The 20,536-nt window shown below is 46.2% G+C and overlaps 1 protein-coding gene across 1 annotated transcript in view; it reads right to left on the bottom strand.

Annotated features, from left to right (window-relative positions):
* Positions 1-418: 418 nt before the first annotated feature.
* Positions 419-20,536, bottom strand: part of GPC4 (glypican 4) — a 108,826-nt gene continuing 88,708 nt past the window's right edge. Inside the window, exons 4-9 of the mRNA XM_081793977.1 lie at positions 9,565-9,730; positions 4,496-4,626; positions 4,249-4,395; positions 3,332-3,468; positions 2,523-2,698; positions 419-2,422 (exon numbers count right to left, since the gene is read on the bottom strand). Coding sequence (XP_081650103.1) covers positions 2,220-2,422; positions 2,523-2,698; positions 3,332-3,468; positions 4,249-4,395; positions 4,496-4,626; positions 9,565-9,730 — 960 coding nt within the window. The 3' untranslated portion in view covers positions 419-2,219. The remainder of the gene's footprint in view (positions 2,423-2,522; positions 2,699-3,331; positions 3,469-4,248; positions 4,396-4,495; positions 4,627-9,564; positions 9,731-20,536) is intronic.

Below are 20,536 nucleotides of genomic sequence, written 5' to 3'. Positions count from 1 at the left end.
ATAAAAGGGTAACAGGGAAAAATGCAAAGAAAGAAAACAAATCCGTCAGAGTCCAGAAGAACCTTCAAGAATATTTAATTCGGAAAATGTTATTGGTGTAGAGAACTTGACTGAAAGAAAACAGCTGGGCAGAGTTCAAGGTTTTAAATTAAAAACAATCTAACAAGGTCTACGGGGATAACTCTTTGAGCCACAGTTTGGAGACCAGATTCATTTCTACCAAGTAAAAGTAATAGCAGTCTAAGCTAAAAAGGAAATTCCTCACAACTGAGGTAGTTACTAAGTATCAGCACACTTTCCAAGTTCTCACAAGGCGGCTGAGCTATTTACAATCCATTTTCCTCATACATAAATGGAGCACCTTTTCAATTTTGTCTTCTGTGATTTGTTTTAAAAAAAAACACTTATACACACCAGCCAGAATATGCCTATTTTATTAACATCATGCTTTAATAAATAACTGGCTACTTCTAATAAAATTAAGCCTCTGTTTACAACAGCCCCCAATATTCCATTTGACCATTCTGCAGAATTTGGTGTAAAAAGTTGAATGAAATGTAGACCCTGAGCTATCAAGTAATTATGTTTCAATATAAAAATAGAGAATTACTCTTACAACTGAAGATTGAACAAGAACACAAACCACCTCTCTGTGGGTTTTAGCTTCTGTGGAATCGGTTGGGATCTTAATGGCTGTCTAGAGCAGGAAGAGACGTGCAGAATTTTCTTTCTGAAGACTTTCGGGAACTCCTTCTTAAAGTGATTTGTTACATTCTCATAGTTTTATGAGCCGTCGTTTGTGAGGATACAAGCAACGGGTTCCTAAGGGTCACCGCTAAGATACCGTCTTCTCAGATCTATCTCCTCTCTCCCATCCCCCTCCAAAAACAACATCACATGAAAAGATTCCGGACACGCAGATCACCCCTCCCCCCGCCCCCGGTGGACGTCTTGGCCGTTAGGGTGGCACAGCGCCGTGAACCACTGCCAGTCCTTTGTCTTTTTCATCAGAGAGGCCTGGGCAAGAAGACTCAAGCAGGACACCTTAGAAATCTTTTTTACACAAACTGGAATCCAAAACCAAATGCAAATGCACAGACACAGACTTTTTGAATGTTGACAGCTATCCCGTGAGCCCAGGCTGTACCCTGGTTCTGACTAGCCCCCAGACAGCTCCCTCCACTATATGGCTGGGTTTGAGATCCGGTACACCATAACAGGGGGGACCAAATGAGCTTATCGGTCACTTATTTCGGCCATCGGGGTACCAATTCAAAGCAGGTCGGCGTGGACGTGAAGACCAGCATACAGCGGCTTGCTAAACTCGCCTGGATAAAACACAAAAAGACAAAAACCCACCCCCGAGCTAGGTGTGAACATGTGGTAACGGGGACATCCTGAATGCCTTCTAGATTTCCAGGGAGAGTGTATTCAAAAGAAATCTTCTTCTAAATGGGCTACACTTTAAGTATAAACGGGTTTAAGGAAAGGACCGATCTGTGATCTTAGTTTGTGTAACTCAATTCAACCAAGATGGGGATAGTCTGCAGTCTCTTCCGGTCCCTGGCCATAAACGAGGCATAGCCTTCTTCTTGCACTGATACTCGAACACAGCGAACGAGTGTTTCAGAAGCCCCCTGTACGGCCTTCGCGATCTGCCCTAACTTAGTAAAAAACAAAATCACATCCACTCGTCTCCAGATAAGGCAACTAAAACAACAGGGATAAATGGAAATTTCACTGCTTGTTGGGCTTTTCCTTTTAATAAGATAACATGTACAGCTATTTAATATTTCAGAAATACGTACATGTTACATGCCAAGAAAGGACCCTGGTTTTCTTGTAAGAAACAAGGTGAGATCATAATTGAAGGAAAACAAAAAAAACCCCACAAACAAAAAGAAAAAAAAAACAACAACAAACAAACAAGAGTGATAAAATCACAAATGCACAACTAACTACAGTTCTGTACCTACACTGTTAGCCACGTTTAACAGGATTCCAGGGGAGCAGGAAGTGACTTGACATCCAAGTCCCTTTTCCCCGCAAAACTGAATGAAAACACAAAGTCAGCCTTTTTGAAACCAGTGGCCACATAGTAAAAACTGTACATCGTTGTCCATTCATTTAAAAAGCAAAGTCACTAGGATGGTATAAAAGTGATAACCGGTTGCCTCCTTAACTTTTTGACGGAAACTTTTTTTCTCGACAATCAAGAATTATCTCCACTCTCTCTGCATAACCAGGAACAAGATGCAGGAGACAGCGAGGAGGTAGGGCTGCGCCCCAACGCGGGTGCCGGTGCCGCCGGTTTTATCACTGGCGCTCTTCCCCGAGTGGTCAGTCGCGTTGTACTCCAACTCCGAAGGGCACTGCTGATACTCACAACCACTGCCGCTTCCCTCTCCGCTGCTCTCATCGCCTAGTGGTTAAAAAAACGGAACAGAGGTTTCATTCTGTTTGTTCTCGTCACAAGGCGCCCAAGGACGAGGTGTAAATCTCAAACCGCGACAGACGCTTACTGATATCAAAGAAGTCCACGTCATTCCCGTTGTACGCGTTCTTCATTTTGCTGGTCATGACCCGAAGGGCCATGATCTGACGAAGGATCAACATGTCCGTTTTGCTGGTGTCGACCTGGACCTCTGGGTTATTGCCCTGGTTGGCTAACCCGTTCCCCGTCACTGCGAACAGGTATCTGAAATGAGAAACGACCCTGTGAAGATGATCAGTAAAACAGAAGGTCGCCAAAGATCACCAGAGAATCCTGCTTGGAGTCTAGTTATTTCCACGGAGGGCGATGCCCCGGAAGTTCTTCCGCTTCTAAAGAGCTTGGATTTCTCCTTTTCCCGGGCAGGCATCTTGTTTCTCCAATTTGATGGGAACCTTTTTTGGAAAGCAATGGAGGTTGGTGGCTCAGAGTCAAGTGCCGATACGGAGGCTACGGAGCAAAGTTGCTAAGTGTCTAGGGGGAGGGACGCAAGACGTCACCCGAGAAGAGCACGAGACCTTTGGAGAACTGGTGCTTTAGGAGGCGAAGCTGGTGGGCAAAGACCCACAGGGAGGGGCCGAGTACCATAAAGACGAAACTACTGGAACGGCCTGAGCCCTGGCTGCAGCCCTCACGCGGGGTTGGAACTGCCGTCACAAACCTTGGGCCCAGTACTCTTTGTAAGTAGCCGGGTGCCTTCCCAATGCCTACGGGGTAAAGCCCATTCCTCAGAACGCCCAGAAGCCTTCCACGTCACTGCCACCTACTGTGAGATGCTCCAGGATGCCTCCCTCAACTGACAACAGACACGGCCCCCTCTGGAGCGCTCCCGGGGCTGACCTGCTCTTGCCTCTCCCGTTCCAGCAGCCATCCTCGTTGCCATTCCCAGCGGCCATCCTCTCGTCATTGCAAACGGTGCTGGGCAGAGAGGACCAGAACTTTTTGGCCTCTTTCAGCTTCTCCTTGACATCGGTAACCTAATGAGGTGGGGGGGGGGGGGGGGGGAAGCAAGCGCTCTGTAAAAAACTCACGGCCACCTAAACGTGTATCTTCTGATCATTTCTAAAGTAGCTCCAGAGTGCTATGTAATTCATTTTCAACTTGAGTCACAAGAGAGAAATGCAGATCAAATGTACACAGAAAAGAGCAAAATCACGCCCATGAACTAAGAGTCGAAATGCAAGCTCTGAACGAGTTGCCCGGATCCGCTGCCCACTCTACCTCTTTATTACAACCACCATCTGCCGCCTGCCAGCCTCCGTGCCCTGTAGATACAATGAGAAGACACCCTCTCTTCCCACCAGGCTTTTACACTCTGGCTCAAGCATCTAGAGCAACCCCTCTGTGAAAGTGAGTGCCTGTCATCGCGCTCCCTCCTCCTACTGTATGCACAGCCTGCTGCCACGTGCTCGTACTTTCCGACCGTCCCAGCGCTTACTACACACCCTCTTTGTCACTTAAGCCTGGGATGTCGGCTTCTCCCTCTTTGCTGGGGCTGAGAACGAGGATGAGTCTTACTGCGTCCCTATAACATGCACAGCGATGGGCGCACAGTACATGCATCACGTTTCCTAACTACGTACCGACTTTATGAGCTAGAAAATCAGAGGCAGATTTATTGACATCCGCATGCAAGTTGCTTGAGAAGTTTCACCTGAAAGACCCGCACTTGAAAGCCTTCCAACTAAAAATGCATTCGGAGCAAATGTTTTCAGTTCTTTGCCATTAAACGCGGCTGTTCCTGCCAAACTGCTCACCAGGCGGTCCAAACTAGTGCCGGCTGCTGTGGTTGGGCGTTCCTCAGGGTGATACGGTCTGAAGCGAGCGCTGAAGGCACCTTCAGAGATGGAACGGGAAATCCGGCCGGCCGGGAGGGGCTTGGGAGGTCCACATCCCTGGAAAACCTGCATTGAGGCAAGCACGAGTCACATTAGGGGAGTCGTGTCCCAAGCTGGAGCAGGGGAGGGGCTCTGCCCGTCCTTTCCAGTGTCCTGCCTTCATTACCTTCTGGGACACTTGCACACTGTTCTCTTGCATATTCATAATAGCATCGGAAATCTTCACATCGATGGGGTCCATGACCGATTCGATGTTGAAAGGGCCCTCGAGCCTCTCCGCCACCATCAGCATCGCGTCTAACATGACGTTTGGGGAAGAACAATACAGCATAAACAGTAAATCGTCAGTCTGGCCTTGGGTCATCAGTGTGGTTATTTTATTGTCTCTCGTTTCGGGGGGTGGGGGGTGGGAGGAGGCATGCATCATAATTCATGTTTTTCTTTTTTAAAAATGTTTATTTTTTTGAGAGACAGCATGAGCAGGGGAGGGGCAGAGAGGGGGACAGAGGATCTGAAGCGGGCTCTGTGCTGACAGGCTGAGGCCAGTGAGCCCGACGTGGGGCCGGAATTCACAAACTGCAAGATCATGACCTGAGCCGAAGTCAGTCGCTCAACAGACTGAGCCGCCCAGGCGCCCTTTACAGCTTTTTCTATTACACCGAACTGCTTTTAGTCACTATGCATTGCTAGCTCTCTAAAGTGTGAAGTGGCCAGGTGAATGCTCTATTCCACAGCAAGGAAACCCAATCAGGAATGTTCTATTATACTGATTATTCATTCCTTCGTGTGTCAGTGGCTATCACTGTAAGGCTGTCCGACTCAAAAACGCAAATCTGTTAAAATCCTGGCATATCCCTTTCTTGCTTTCATTTTTGAAATGAAACCCTTTCAGATCCCTGAGTGCACACCTGCAAAGTACAAATGACAGTGTTCCTAGGAATTCTAATGACTTTTCAAATAATGACATTTTGAAAAATGCAATTTTGTGTTAAGATAAACTTCCCATTTCAAACACAAGGGCCTCGAGTAGTAACGCAAAAAGATGTACCTCCTTTTTGTTCTGGTGAAAAGACAACACAAGGCCACAGCACACAGAAAGCCACGTGCTCACAGCGTGAGTCTTCACGGATCAGTCTGCGAGTTACTTTCACATTCTGGAGGAGTCTAGAAGGCTTCGGCACACACGGACTCTCTTAAAATACGCTGTACTTGTTTGTCTGCCGTATGCGCTCATTGGGATTATGAGGCTTGGTGTTTTCAGTGTCCTCTAATTTTCACCAAGAAATGTCAGGCAAATTGGATGTCCGAATGGGAAAAGGACACTCCTGACAAGCACTGGACTTTTCAACTTGTTCTCTCCCCTTTCCACTCTAGTGCCGAAAGCACGGCAGAAGGGTAGGTAGGCCCATGTTATCCACAGCCTTCAGGTAGGCCAAAGACAGCTCCTAGAAAGGAGGGCTAGTTTCCAGAAGATTATTATGTGCCCTTTTCAAAGAAGGCCGCAGGCCACCACGTGGATCTCCTACCTAAACTTTCCAGTGCAAAGGAGTTTTAGCATCAGCATATCAATGACACCAAATTTGGCCATCAACCTTTCACCTTGAACCTAGGACAAATACAACACACCATTTTAAGGCACGGGGATCATTGCTCTCAACTGCAATGGCGATGTCACAAACCACAAACAGATTTCCGTGAAATGCGCTTTTTTTTTTTTTTAAAGTAATAACAAATGAAGTTTCAGGTTGCATTGTGGTAAGCGCCAATAAAGTGACGCTTCCAACCTCTAAGCAAAGGCTGCCGGCATGAATATACCATTGTCCCAGAGGAGGAAAAATGCTTTTGATGTGCTAGCAAAAGGAGACTTTTGTAAACAAGTGGAGCACAACTTAAATGTGTTCATCATTGTCAAAGCATCAGGGCTGGCACGTACAGAAAGCACATTCTTCGCCGAAGAAGTCGCTTGCTCCAAATAAAAATATTATGAATAGACAGATAATAAACATCCAAAATGCAGAGCTTTAAACAAGAAAAAAAAAACCAGCGCGTTTTGAAACTACTTATTCCCCTAGTGGCGAGGAAAGGCCAGATCGCTAATGTGTTTGTGAAAGACTGAAAGGAAACATAAACCCGATTCTTCTGGCTGTTTGGCGTCTTTGTAAACTCCGGGAATGGAGGGAAGCCGGGCCTTTGTTGGGGCCGGTGCCATGGCGCTGGGCGCTGCGCGGCTGAAGAATGCGCGAGCTGCCTCCCACCCCCGGGGGAGTCACGGTCGGCTGTCAGGGAGGCTCTTCCGTAGGAGCCCTGATGTCGAAGCCCCAAGAGACATCCAAAGATGGTTGGTTTGGTGTTTTTTCTTCCGGCTGGTCTAGGCTGCCGGCCTCTTATTTGCGGGGTGTCTGACTGGTTCCTGCCTCCTGCCAGCAACCCTAAGACCCCAATACAAAATTCATGCTGGCAGCAACGTGTGACATGAATAAGGCTGGCTAGGAGTCAGATGACTGTTAACGCAGCTACAGTAGGTGATGGAAAACGAGGCGCAACCAAGCATCACTTATGCTTTTCCAGAAACTGGCTTTGTTTCGGTGGGGGGGGGGTGCAGGGGGGCGGCGGTGGGGGGTAGTATTTGGCTGACCTCTTGAACCAACCTCTTCCAAAACCAAGTCCAGGGCGCTTCAAACTGCTTGGATCCATCTGGATAAAGGCTGACCACACTGTAGATGCAACTCAGAAGGAAAAGGAGGACGTGGCGGCCAGAAGGCAGATGTGGAAAACCTATGCTTAGTGTCTCCAAGGGTCTAGACCAACTGCGGGACTTCAGTGCTCAGGTTATTTGGCACTGGGTCGGCCCCGCCCCATCAACAAAGTGTCCCCTTCGCGCTAGGCAAAGCGATTCCTTTCACACTGTGCCGCCAATGATCAGAAACCCACACCTTCGGCCTCATGACTGACTGGGGAGAACAAAAGGCAGTTTCCCCGACTTAACCCCAAGATCTGATTTAAAGAAGTGGGGGTGGGGGGAAGCCCTTGACCATTCATTAACTGCAGCCGTTTAAAGGGGAAAGCAAAATTCTTTGCAAAGAAAGGAAAAAAAAGAACTTATAGCTGAGGCATGTAAATTGGGAGTGAATTCCACAACCACAGAGCAAATTAAACCCTGGTGAAAATTCATACAAAAAGCACAGGGGATGAACAATGTCTATTATTCCCGGCCTTTTAGACAGAAAGAATAAAATACCCATTAAAAATTAGGTTTAGATACCATTATACACCTCATCCCTCCAAAAAAGGATCATTCCAAATAACTGAGGAAAATTGATTCAGAAATCCTATCGATTTCCACTTGGGTTTAATTTGGTTTCTTGAAAGGGAACAGATGTAATTTTTAAGACTCTCAACAAGAATAACAGCAGCACCTCAGCCTCACAGTACCTGGTTGAAAACATTAATTAAGCCAAGCCAGAGCACGGTTTTGATTTGATGTGGGCCCTTGGAAAAATATTTTGTTAAAAACGGGGGAATGTGTGTTTTAATGCCACGAGTTACAGTTTCTGCCAGACGTGTTCGAACAAAGGAATAGTGCAAGGGACACGCCCCCCTCTGCACCTTACTCCTAACGGATCCGGACACAAGTTGGCAAAACTGGGTGACCGTCACCGTACGTCGTTGGTACCGTATGGCGAATTCTACTCCTTTGCCCCGAGAACTAGTACGTGAGGTGTTATAAAGTAAAAAGGCTAACCAACATTACAAGAATGAAGTTAGCAAAATTGAACTGCAAATGTGGCATTCGGGTGTGGGGGTGAGGGTGGGATTAAAAAAAGAGAGAGAGAGAGCAAAAGCATCAACTTTAGATCTGGAAATGCCACGAGCTTTCCTTGCCATGGGAAACAGTCGAAAACAACGATCTCCCCCCTGGCTTCATTCTGGGCATGAGGCGCCATTTGTCCGCGTGTTGCCTTCGCTGGTCTTAGGCCTTCCCTTTCATGGGATTCGGCTTTTCTGCACGTAGATTTTTTTTCCTCAGGTCTTCTAGCTTTGAGCTATTTAGGCTACAATTGTGCCGAAGTGCTTAATATTCACGTCTTTTTTTTTCCCCTGTGTCAGTGTGCTCAAGAATCTGCTGGAGCCAATTTATTGATGCATTTTCAAACAGACTTAATATGGTAATTAGCTCTCATGCAGACTAGAAAGCATTCTCTCCCACTCCAATCCCCCCCCCCCAAAAGTGCCAGCAAATTGTATGCACTTAAGTTCTGCAATTACACAAATGTGACTGGGGGCTGGGGCAAGAAGCGAAGTTTGCTTTTGTGAGCTGTTAGTATGTGTATTCGGTGCCACTATCACAGGAACGTCCATACTGATGTTTTAAGACTAAGCTATGCATGAAAAGCACGTCAAGGGAGTCGATGACTGGACATTTAAATTAGCCTTCACTTGTCCTTTCCCACAGATGTCGATTAACCCTCTCGGAAATTGGGTCCTTCGCTTACATGGCGGTCTGGATGCCGGGCTTCAGGTGCACGTTCAGAGTGTTTACCTCTAAAATGACTAGATCAAGAGCCCCTCCGTCCCCACCAGAGCGGTCTACTTCTATCAAATCCTCTACAGAAACAGAACTCCTAAATTCTTACAACTGGATTGCACTTCAAATACCCAAGGGGTATCCGTCCAGTATGCAGAAGATTTGGTCACAGTGTGACAGGTGTAATGATTCAAAAGCTCAGCCAGTGGGGTGCCTGGGTGGCTCAGGGGGTGGATTTCGGCTCAGGACATGAGCTCATGGGTCGTGAGATCAAGCCTCGAGTTGGGCTCTATGCTGACGGCACGGAGCCTGCTTGGGATTCTCTCTCTCCCCCTTTCCCACTCAATTCTCTGTCTCTCTCTGTCTCTCAAAATAAATAAATAAGCATAAAAGAAAAAACAAAAAGCTCACTCAGTGATGGCTGTACTCCAGCATCTACATGGACACAAACCTATCGTGTTTAACGAAAACTGACCTTTAGGAGGAAAATGTCAAAAAATCCCATTCTCATTATTAAAACTTGCTACTCACCGTGTCTAATGTCTTCTACAAGTAAATGAACTTGTAGAACGGTATGAACTCTGAGTACAGTCAGAACCCTGGCAGACAATAAATACTGAACAGAACTTTCACAGATGACAATTACAACATTCCTTATGGCTGGCGTTGAGCTACCTCCAATGACACAAATACTTCCCTCGCTTACTCACCTATGAAATTGTTCCACTCAAAATCAAGATCCCCTTGGTGGGCCAAACAGCCTCTCATAATGTTTGAGCAGTAGTTGTAACATGGCTTCACGGTCACGAGCCCCTGGCAGTGGGAGCAGTAGACCATCCTCAACAAGGCATGGGTACACTGGGCAGTGGGGTTCACCTGGTTTGGGAGAAGAGAAAGACAATGGTGGGGCCAAGATAACACAGAAATTCCAAGTCCATCAAGCTGACCCTGAAGGTTGGGCCACAAATTCAACTTGAGGATGAGTTGTGACAGACCATGCTGAGCGGGCCCGGCCTGCTTCTTCTAGAGGAAGATTAGATAAAAGGAAGGAGGGAGGCTGGGAACAAGGGTGGAGGGAGGGAGCAACAGGGCTTAACCTTAAATCATCAAGGTGCATGGATTTCCCACCCTGTAGACTCCCATTCTTCCTCCCTCCCAGTCCTTCTCTGTCTTGCACACACTCACTCACTCTCATTTTCCATGGCTCAATTGTTTCAAAGTCCTCTTACAAGTAAATCTCCGGGATCGGCCACGAGACACAGCAGAGGTGACCTCCTCCTGCCCGCCATGCCTGGCCTGGGGTGGCCTCTGCCTTGCCAGACTGGGACCCAAGCGTATCTTCTTCTCAAACACACAGACCACAAGACTGTCCTTTGAACCTTAATCCCCCAATCAAGGTTTAGAAGGGTACCCAGTCTGTACTCCATTCTGTGCCAGTAGCTATGCAGAAGGGAAAAAACAACAAATACTCTACAGACGTGAATCTGAGTAAATGTAAACGTGGGGTGAGGCGGAGGCCTTCCGAGGCCCGGGAGCAGTACAACACAGTGTTCAGGGGGAAACCTGATGGAAGAGAGGAGGCTTCAGTTACATTTTGAAGAAAGGGTTGGATTTAACTGGCCAAATGAAGGGAGACCGTCCAAGCCGGGGAGAGGGAAATGAACACGGGCTGTAAGAGGGCGTACCGAGCGGGTGGGGCTGAGCAGGTGCGGGGACTAAGACTGAATGCCAAGGAAGGAGGGTGCGTGTGGCCAGGGCCTGAAGGCACATGAAGACCAGGCAGACACGGAGATTCCATGTGGCACGACACAGGAGGCGACTAAAGTTCACGACGAAGGGAAGTAGCAAGGATGAAAAACGGTACCCAGGTCAGACTGGGCTGGCCGTCCACTTAGTGTCTGCTTTATACTTATTGTTTTTAATTTATTTTCTTTAAAAATTTTTTAATGTTTGTTTGTTTTTGAGAGTGTGTGGGGGTGGGGCGCGGGGCAGAGGCAGAGAGAGAGGGAGACACAGAACTCGAACTCACCAACTGTGAGATCATGACCTGAGCCACTAAAGTCGGACGCCTAACCGACAACCACCCAGGCACCCCAACTTCTTTTTTTTTAATGTTTATTCATTTCTGAGAGAGAGAGAGAGAGAGAGAGAGTGAGAGAGAGAGAGAGAGAGAGAGAGAGGGTGTGTGTGAGTGGGGGAGGGGCAGAGAGAGGGAGACAGAGGATCTGAAGTGGGCTTTGCGCTGACAGCAGAGAACCGGATGTGGGGTTCGAACCCACAAACTGTGAGATCATGACGTGAGCCGAAGTCAGACGCTCAACTGACCGAGCCACCCGGGAGCCCCTCCTCTTTCTACTTCTATACGGTGATGCTGTCTGAGGCCCGCAAGAGCTGGTTCCACGGGCCATACGTTTTCATCGATGCTTAGAAAGCGTGGCGAGGCATCACTCGCTGGCAGCTGCCCAAAGGTTCCCGTCTTCCATTCTCTCTCTCCCCAGCCTCGGCTTTTCGGGGTCACTAGGAGAGGATTAGTGCATCCTTCTCGGTCTGCACACGTGAACTTTACACCAGCGCAGGGAGCACATGCTGGGACCCAGGGCAGTCCCAGGGTCTGGGACTGCCCAGACCCAGGGCAGTCTGGCCGCGCACTTCACCTCCTCCGCGTGACTTCGGATGCCGCTTATCAACAGTACCCTTAGGAACAGGAACCGGGGCAGAGGTCGGGGGGCGGGGGGGCTGGAACTAGCAGGAGAAAACCTTAACACCTTTGGGCTCCTACCTGATGTATACACACACACACCCTCTTATCTTCACCAGACCTCTAGCCTAAAAGGGGCGGGGCGGGAACATCCAAAAACAAGGTGGTACCCGTTTATGTTAAAGTCAACATTCCCTATAAAGAATTAGGACTTTTCCAAAGTCTTAACCAGGCCCATGTTAGTCCTTTTAATTATGTTTTAACGTCCAGCGTAATCTTGGCTCCCCAACCAGTCTGGATGACTAAAAGTTCATTCCTTTGAAAGTCACAGGCGGTTAACGCCTGTCCTCCCCACCCCCTCATTTTGTGGATGAGCAAACAGGCCTGGAGAGAGGAGGTGGCTGGACAATCCTGGCGTCACAGAAGTCAGAGCTGGAAGGGGCCTTAGAGATCACATAGTCAGGCTCTCACATTTAAGAGATAAGAAAACCAAAGCCAAGCAGATCAACTGACTTGCTGACAGTCACCCTGTACATCTGATTCTAGAACTGCACCTGATCAAACATTTCCCAGACGGATCGTGCTTCCCTGTCTTCTTACTACACACCAGACATGAAACTCTCAGCTGGGGCATCGGTTGCTTTCCTCTTTAATGATACTGCTAAAAGCCTGTACTTGAGAGACGTAAAGAGTCAGAATGTAAATCTCTACGAGAAATCACAGAATAGCCTATGGCGTTTGTTGAATATTATGCTTAAGAGTTAACAACGTTGGGGCGCCTGGGTGGCTCCATCGTGACCTCACAGTTCGTGGCATCGAGCCCTGAGTTGGGCTGCGCACTGAGCCTCGAGCCTGCTTAAGATTCTCTCTCTCTGCCCCTCCCCTGCTGGTGCCAGCTCTCTCCAAAAAAAAAAAAAAAAAAAAAAAAGAGGAAACAATGTCTCAGTACAAAAACACGTAGAAAGCTAAAGTGCCAACAAATAGTTACTGAGCACTTATCTCAGCGGTGGGGATTACTCTGGAATGTATTTGCGATAAGGTCGGGAGGCAGGTAGGAATCTGTGTTGGAATATGGAACTTGCTCTAGGAGGCACACAGACATTCCAAAATGGTATGGGCCTTTAGGAAATAAGCAAAATTGAAAAGCCCAAGAGTTATACTCGAGAAACAGTTTTTTCCAGAGAGACCTTTTTCTCCTTCTTTTTTTTTTTTTTTAAACTCTAGGACGTGGTCCGCTGTATTCTTAGTTCCACTGTAAGTCAGATCTGGGATGTAGTACATCTTGTAGTACAGTTCCCTAACACAGGGACACGTTGGCTCGAGTTTGAAAAACAGAAACTGAAGGAAATGACACAGTAGAGTTTTATTAAAGGAAGATTATGAAGCTGGGTTTGGCCGACTTTTTCCATTTCATTCTCTGGCTAAGCACTGGCTCATGCTCCACACAGGACTGGCGGTCTAACCACTAAAAACGATCACAAGGAACTGAGCTATAACATGCTCTGGAAATACTAAATACCAGGACCGAGGAGAGGTGGCAAAGTTCTAAGAAAACTGCGATGGGGAAGCACACGCACAACAGCCATGTTGGGGCAAATCGAATGGAATCTTTTGTCTCACAACCATTAGCCAGACCACCGTGAGGAACTTCACATGAAGGGAATTCAGACCCTGGGAAAACAAAACCCTTGTGTGAGAATGAGGCCCCGGTATAGAGGAGGGTTGTAACACAGTCAGGAGACGGAAAGAAACAGGGGTCCCCTGTAATGCTCATCCCCACCCCCAGAGGTAATAGCAACAATGTGACCACTCCCCAGGCCTTGGGTCCCCCTCTCACCGACCCAGCCAAGCTCAGGATGGTGAACCCAGAGTGCCAAGGAGCAGCTCTCCCTTTGGACTCTGGAGTACCCAGGGGAGAAACAAAATGGAGTAGATTCCTTAACGCCCCTCACCCATTTAGCTCATCCCCCCTCCCATAACCCCTCCAGTAACCCTGTTTGCTCTCCATATTTAAGAGTCTCTTATGTTTTGTCCCCCTCCCTGTTTTTATATTATTTTTGCTTCCCTTCCCTTGTGTTCATCTGTTCGGTGTCTTAAAGTCCTCATATGAGTGAAGTCATATGATATTTGTCTTTCTCTAATTTCGCTTAGCATAATACCCTCTAGTTCCATCCATATAGTTGCAAATGGCAAGATTTCATTCTTTTTGACTGCCGAGTAATACTCCATCATTGTTGCGCTATATGCTAACTAACTTGGATGTAAATTTTTTTTAAAAAAGAAACAAAATGGATACCTATCTTTTAGAATCCTCAAGAGCTTCATTCTGGGACTTTATTTATTTTCAACGGAAATTCAAGTTCATTCACATTCTACTCCCTCGTAACCCTCAAAATCAATGACTTGAGTCCCCAAATAACTTACTAAAGTAAGTACTTAGTAAAGTACATTTACGTTGAGACCCAAGTCCAAGTGGTAGATTGGGCCACATGCAGAGTGATAAAAGGGGTAAACTATACTCCAAGGGCTTCCTTTGATCCCTGTGTTCAGCACCAAGGGTCTGGGGAGCTCAGTCGGTTAAGTGTCCGACTTCAGCTCAGGTCATGATCTCACGTTTGTGGGCTTGAGCCCCACGTCGGGCTCTGTGCTGACAGCAAGGAGCCTGGAGCCTGCTTTGGATTTTGTGTCTCCCTCTCTCTCTGCCCCTCCCCTGCTTCCGCTGTCTCTGTCTCTCAAAAATGAATAAATGTTTAAAAATCAAAAAAAAAATGTTCAACACCATGGTTCCTTTGGGTTACAACTCTTGACCAACATTTGAGGTTTTCCTTTGGTTTAGAAGGGTCTGTTGAACTCTGATGCCAGTAATTTCAGAATCCTAGGGGCTGGGGTAGGAGTGGGAGTAGGGGTTATGATTACTTTGATAAAAGGCACGTTTTCTCAGACCTCTCTTAGAGGAGTTACTTCTCAAAATGGTATTTAGAAACAGAGAAGGGAAAATTATACATTCTTCCCTTTCCCCTTTGAACCACTAAGAGAATGGATCAATGGGCTCAGGAGAAAAAAGCTTATTTAGCATTTATGGTTTCATGATCATGAAGGTCCTGATGTCAAGGCTGAAGAGTAAAATATTCTGCTCTATGTCAGAATTACCTGTCTACTGATAGCTTTTATTGGATTTTATTAGTACGTAAGATACAGTTATAGAGTACTTACTAGGTGCCGGGCTCTGTTCTGAGTACTTTACGTGTCTATTAACTCATTCACGCCTCAAAATAATCGTATGAGAGGAGTATTATCATTTCATTTCACAGATGAGAAAGCCGAGGTCCAAAGAGTTGAAGGGATTCACACATGATCGTCCAGTAAACGGCCAAGATTTGCATGCAGGCATTTTTGGTTCTAGAATAGGTACTCTCAACTTCCTTGAGTATCGGAATGGCTTCTTTTGAGTAACAGAGAACAGTGAAGGAAACGTGAGGGCAGCACGTGAGGCTGGGCCTTCTCCACAGCTCCCCAGACCCAGCACAGGGTATCCACACACAGGGATGGGGAGGGATGTTTATCCACATGGATCAGTACTTGACTAGATCCTTGGATGAGAGGACATACTACTTAATAAACAAGGACTTATTCAGCCAATGCTATAACATCACAATGGTTTAAGATGCCACAGGGGCGAAGAAAAAAATATATATGCCACTCACCGGCCCCTGCTCACCAAGATTTCAACAGCTCAAGCAAACACTGCTGCACATGGAGAAAAAAAGAGCTACTTCAACAACAACTCCAGAAAACAATACACTTATTTTACCAAAGTTCTAACATTTTGAAAGAACTGTAGCTATGTGGCAGCGATGATCAACTTCTACTAGGAAGTGGGGCATCACATATGAAAAAGGTTTGACATTATTTATGTAAGAATGAGGTGGTGTGGGTGCCTGGGTGGCTCAGTCGGTTAAGAGTCTGACTTCAGCTCGGGTCATGATCTCACAAGTTTTTGAGTTCGAGCCCCGTGTCGGGCTCTCTGCTGTCAGCACAGAGCCCGCTTTGGATCCTCTGTGCCCCTCTGTCTCTGCCCCACCCCTGCTCCTTCTCACTCTCTCAAAAATAAATAAACTTGAAAAAAAAGAATGAGGTGCTTTGACTTGTTTACTTTGGCGGGGGGGGGGGGCAGCATGGTAGAAAAGGGACATCATCAGGACTCAACACTTCTATATGAACTCAAATCAAAATCTGAGTTAGTGACCCATGACAATATATTAATAGCCAATTTCCAAGTCTTAGAAAATCCTTCAAGACTGACCAAGGTCTTTCTAAAGGCTAAAGTGTCTTAGGATGTTAGGAGGCAGTCTGTGTTTCATGGTAAAAGTCAATGGGAGGGAGGAAGAACCCTCATTTCCCTTTCATAAGATACTCATTCCTGCCATCCTCAAGATATACATTTGACGCTGATATCCGCACACCATTTCTGCTATAAAAAGGCTTTGCAGAAAAGTCCCCTTCTCTGCAAAGACTTTTCTAATATAGATTGCGACTTTCTACTAAATAACCTCCATTTTCCAAGCACCACCTTAAAAACTACTGCAAGCAGCCTGACGAAAAGAAAAATGCTGGAGAGGAACTCTTCACGCAGCCTGGATTTCGTTTCAGTAATTCAGAGCGAGCCTTAAGCCACATTACACAGTGATGGCGGTCAACAAGCTGCACTGAAGTTAAAAACACATTTCCTTTTAGTTTATTCCAGTCCCTGACATACATTTGCTGCAACGTTTTTTGGGTCTGCAAAGCCAATAGTACTGAACAAACAAAAAAAGATCTAGATTTTATCGGTTGCTTGGTAACATAAGCACCCAATAAAAATAAGGGGAAAATCTTTCCCAAAATTATGGTTAAAAAAAAAGACAGGGAACCCAAACACGCTGTGAGACGTGACGAGTTTATTCAACAACTTCCTAGTTTTTGAATTCACTGAACACTCATGAAGAAAGGACGATGAGAGGCTCCCATTTCCTTGAGAACAGGATTTTAATTTTTTTTTTAACGTTTATTTATTTTTGAGACAGAGAGAGACAGAGCATGAATGGGGTAGGGGCAGAGAGACAGGGAGACACAGAATCAGAAGCAGGCTCCAGGCTCCGAGCCGTCAGCCCAGAGCCCGACGCGGGGCTCGAACTCGCGGACCACGAGATCGTGACCTGAGCTGAAGTCGGACGCTCAACCGACTGAGTCACCCAGGCGCCCGGAGAACAGGATTTTAAAGACGTAACAAAATACATGGAATTAACCAGGACCCACTCAGGAATATTTATAGACACACTGTAGGTAAGACTGAAGCATCAGTTGTATTGACCTGCTTACAGAGGGCTCTATTTTTGTCCTGAGAGTATGCCGCTCAGTTTCCTCAGTCCTTCACACTCCTCCCATCCCACTCCCTTCCCTATTAGCTCAAGTCCTACCTTCCTCTTTGCAATCCTACTGTTTATAAAGGTTGTGAGTGAAAACAAATATTAAGTGTTGAAAAAATGTCTACACCCTGCTTCTTAAAAGCTTTTTGTATAGGGGCACCGGGGTGGCTTATGTGGTTAAGCGTTTGACTCTTGATTTCAACTCAGGTCATGATCTCACGGTTTGTGGACTGGAGCCCTGCGTCGGGCTCTGCGCGGATAGCACAGAGCCTGCTTGGGATTCTCTGCCTCCGTCTCTGCCCCTACCCCCCCCCCTCCACGTGCTCACCCCCTCATGCGCGCGCTCTCTCTCTCGTGTGTATGCATGTGCGCTTTCAAAATAGATAAACTTTTTTTTAAAAAAAAAAGCTTTTTGTATAGATTTATAAAATTTACATTTATCGTGATTCGGGAAATGGCAGAATAATTTGGGCAGCACTCCTGTATGTGCTGGGGCACTGTGGACACAGAAAACTGAAGGGGGAGCAACGGAAATCGTTTCCAAGGCAGGACAATCATTTAGACATCACAATGTAAAGCACTGATTTCTAATTATAGCCCCTGTAGTTGGGGTGGGGGTGTAGACACAGTCCCATTATGTCAGTGTTAATTAAAACCATGAGAACGCAACTGTCTTTGGCATAGGAGCTATTAATTTTCATGGTGCATGCAACCACTTGTGCGTTCTTGAAAGGCCGCAACAGACTTCCCCCTTCCAGGCAAAACTGCTGCCGTGGCAGGTAAATACGAAACGCATCACGAACCATGACAAGTACGACGGAGTAAGGAATACGGAGATGTGTAACGCCAGAGTACTCTTGAGCCATTTGTTACTAATTAAGGGGACTCTTCCGATGTCGGGACTGTAAATCTCGGTGGAGTGAGCTGCGAGGCAAGTGTCCTTCAACTAAGAAGTGACTTTCTCCTGGAGTCAGTTAAGCCTGCTGGTGCTAATGGCCTTTAAAAGGTTTCAGTGATCATCAAATCATTGCTAAACGTGTAACTACAACTCTTGTGTTGCAAAAGTTAGCTGGAAAAACAGGGCATCCGCTTACAAACAGAAAGTGGGAACATGTTTGAGTTAGGTATACAGTAACTAGTCCCCAAGACCACAGTGCTTTTCCATATTTGACTTTGAAAGACACCTTTGTAGAGCGGGTGGGTAAGGTGGCGGGCCGGAATTAGGAAATATATCCCCCACTCTGAGAGGCCTTTCTTTTCCACGCCCAAGAATAATTAATTCTACCGGACACCAAAAGAAGGAATGTCTATTTCTTGGGTTGCTCGAGTTACACCTGCAGACTACCCTTTGACAGCAACTGGCAGTGGTGGGAGCCCATATGAAAAACCAGTGCTTGGGTCCCCAAACTGGTCAAGAAGCTTATCTTATTAACCAAATATAGGGGCTTTTTTCCAGCATGTTCAATTTGGAATAAGGTTTTGATAGATCATTTATTGTCTTCCCTATACCACTGTATATTAAAATTTTCTATTTCATAGTCATACTCTAGAAATTAGTGTAATAAATATTTTCTCAAATACCTAAGTATTCCTTGCAGGCTTCTAAGCAACAACATTACAGAGATGAGAGATTTTTTTTTACATATATTGTGTTCTAACTCCTTTAGAAACTGATTTGATGCCCGAGTGTCTTATTATTGTGTGATTTAAATAACATAACCCAACGTAGCTGAAGGGTTTGCTTTTAAGTTAGTCCTTAGCCTACAAGAAGCTCAGCAGGGAAGCACAACATTATTTAAAAAGTTTACGGGGCTCCCGGGTGGCTTAGTCGGTTAAGCATCCGACTTCGGCTCAGGTCATGATGTCGTGGTTCGTGGGTTCGAGCCCCGCATCGGGCTCTGTGCCAACAGCTCAGAGCCTGGAGCCTGCTTCAGGTTCTGTGTCTCCCTCCTTCTCTGCCCCTCCCCCACTTGTGCTCTGTCGCTCTCTCTCACTCTCTCTCTCAAAAATAAACAAACATTAAAAAAAAGATCTTAAAAAAAAGTTTCCAATTGCAAATACAAACTTTAAAGCAGACATGAAAGAGTATTTTCAACTAAACAAGTGGCAAGTGATGTTTACTCAAAGTAAATCAAGCCCTACAGCTTGTGTTCACTGTATTCTCCCAAAACTACGCAAATATCTCTTAGGCAGATACGAGAATACAGTGACTGTAGAATACACATTAACTCTGAAACAAATTTAGGGTTATATTTAGAAAGGAACGTTCTCCAACAACTTAACAGTACTAAGGTACCCAGGAAATCTCTTGCTTAAAAAAAATTTATACCAAAAGAAACATCAGAAACGGATCGTGACTCTTACTTTGAGTCACATGCTCCTTACGGCACAGGCTAAGGGCGTTTGGATCTTACATACAAAAGCCGATCTTGCTGATTTCCCACCATGAATTCTGAGAAGCAGGTCAAGAAGAATGGGACACCGGGAAACCACAACTGCTTCCTTGTCCCTACCCTGGGAAGTGGGCTGGTGTGGACAATGGCAAGCCTTCTGGCCCTCAACCTTCTCATCGGTAACGAAGGGTCTCAAAATCACTTCTTGTTTTATCTACAGCCTTTTACCCCAAGTGAGAGGTTCTGGAATCTCAGTTCTCTAGGGGGTCTCCGACTTAGCAAAGTTAGGCTAACCAGACTTGTGCTGGCCTGTCCCTTTACCCAAGAATCGAAAGGGGGATGGTTAATTTAAAAGCAACCACTTTTCAGACGCTTACAAAAAGGGCTTTCTACTCCTCGTCTTTCTCTTCAGCGCGAGTCTGCACACATGCACACACATACACAAGCAGGCACACACACTCATTCAAGTCACATAGCAGCGCCTGTCTGCCTATCCAGATTAGGGTGAAGCCAAGGACTTGCTGAAGAAGGGCAGGTGTGTGAGGTGAGCTAAAATGTAAATGACTCTGATCTGGAGTCACTGTGCCTTGTTTCGGGACTCTGACACGAGCACCTGCAGGATTCATAATGGATGCTGGGGTTGGCAGAAGTTCAGCAATCAGATTATTCCTTTAATTATAACCACTATCCCCCCACATGCACACATCCACCCTCCTATGCGTGAACAAATTGTTGCAATTTGTAAGGAAAATATCAGGAGAAAAAGGAGTGAACAGAAACATGCTGGAAAGAATTGTTTCCTGCAAATTTATGGCCTGGAGATGAGAGAGAACAAACAAAACTGAAATAACGAATGCAACCAATCAACGAATCCTCGTATCACCCAATCCTAGTACGAAATATCCCATAAGCATCTAATCTTTTACGGCACACAATTCATCAGAATCTTCTCTTTGCTGGGTTAACGCAAGTTTCGTCTCTAACTAGGGTAACCATGAATCCCGGTCCGCTAGGGACAATCCTATTGCTTATTTCAAATTAGTGGCACATGTGGTCTGGGTAGGAATAAGCACCTCTCGGTTTCGACGATAAGCATCCTGGTTTGGACGATAAATTGAATGGTCACTTGAACTCCAGATGAACTGGTAGACAATCAGATTGATATTCCAGTTGTGTTGCTGTTCAG

The sequence above is a fragment of the Panthera onca genome, chromosome X (genome assembly GCF_046562875.1).
Source record: "Panthera onca isolate mPanOnc1 chromosome X, mPanOnc1 haplotype 2, whole genome shotgun sequence".
In the NCBI taxonomy this organism is placed as follows: Eukaryota; Metazoa; Chordata; class Mammalia; order Carnivora; family Felidae; genus Panthera; species Panthera onca.
This window is presented reverse-complemented; position numbering and strand designations above follow the sequence as displayed.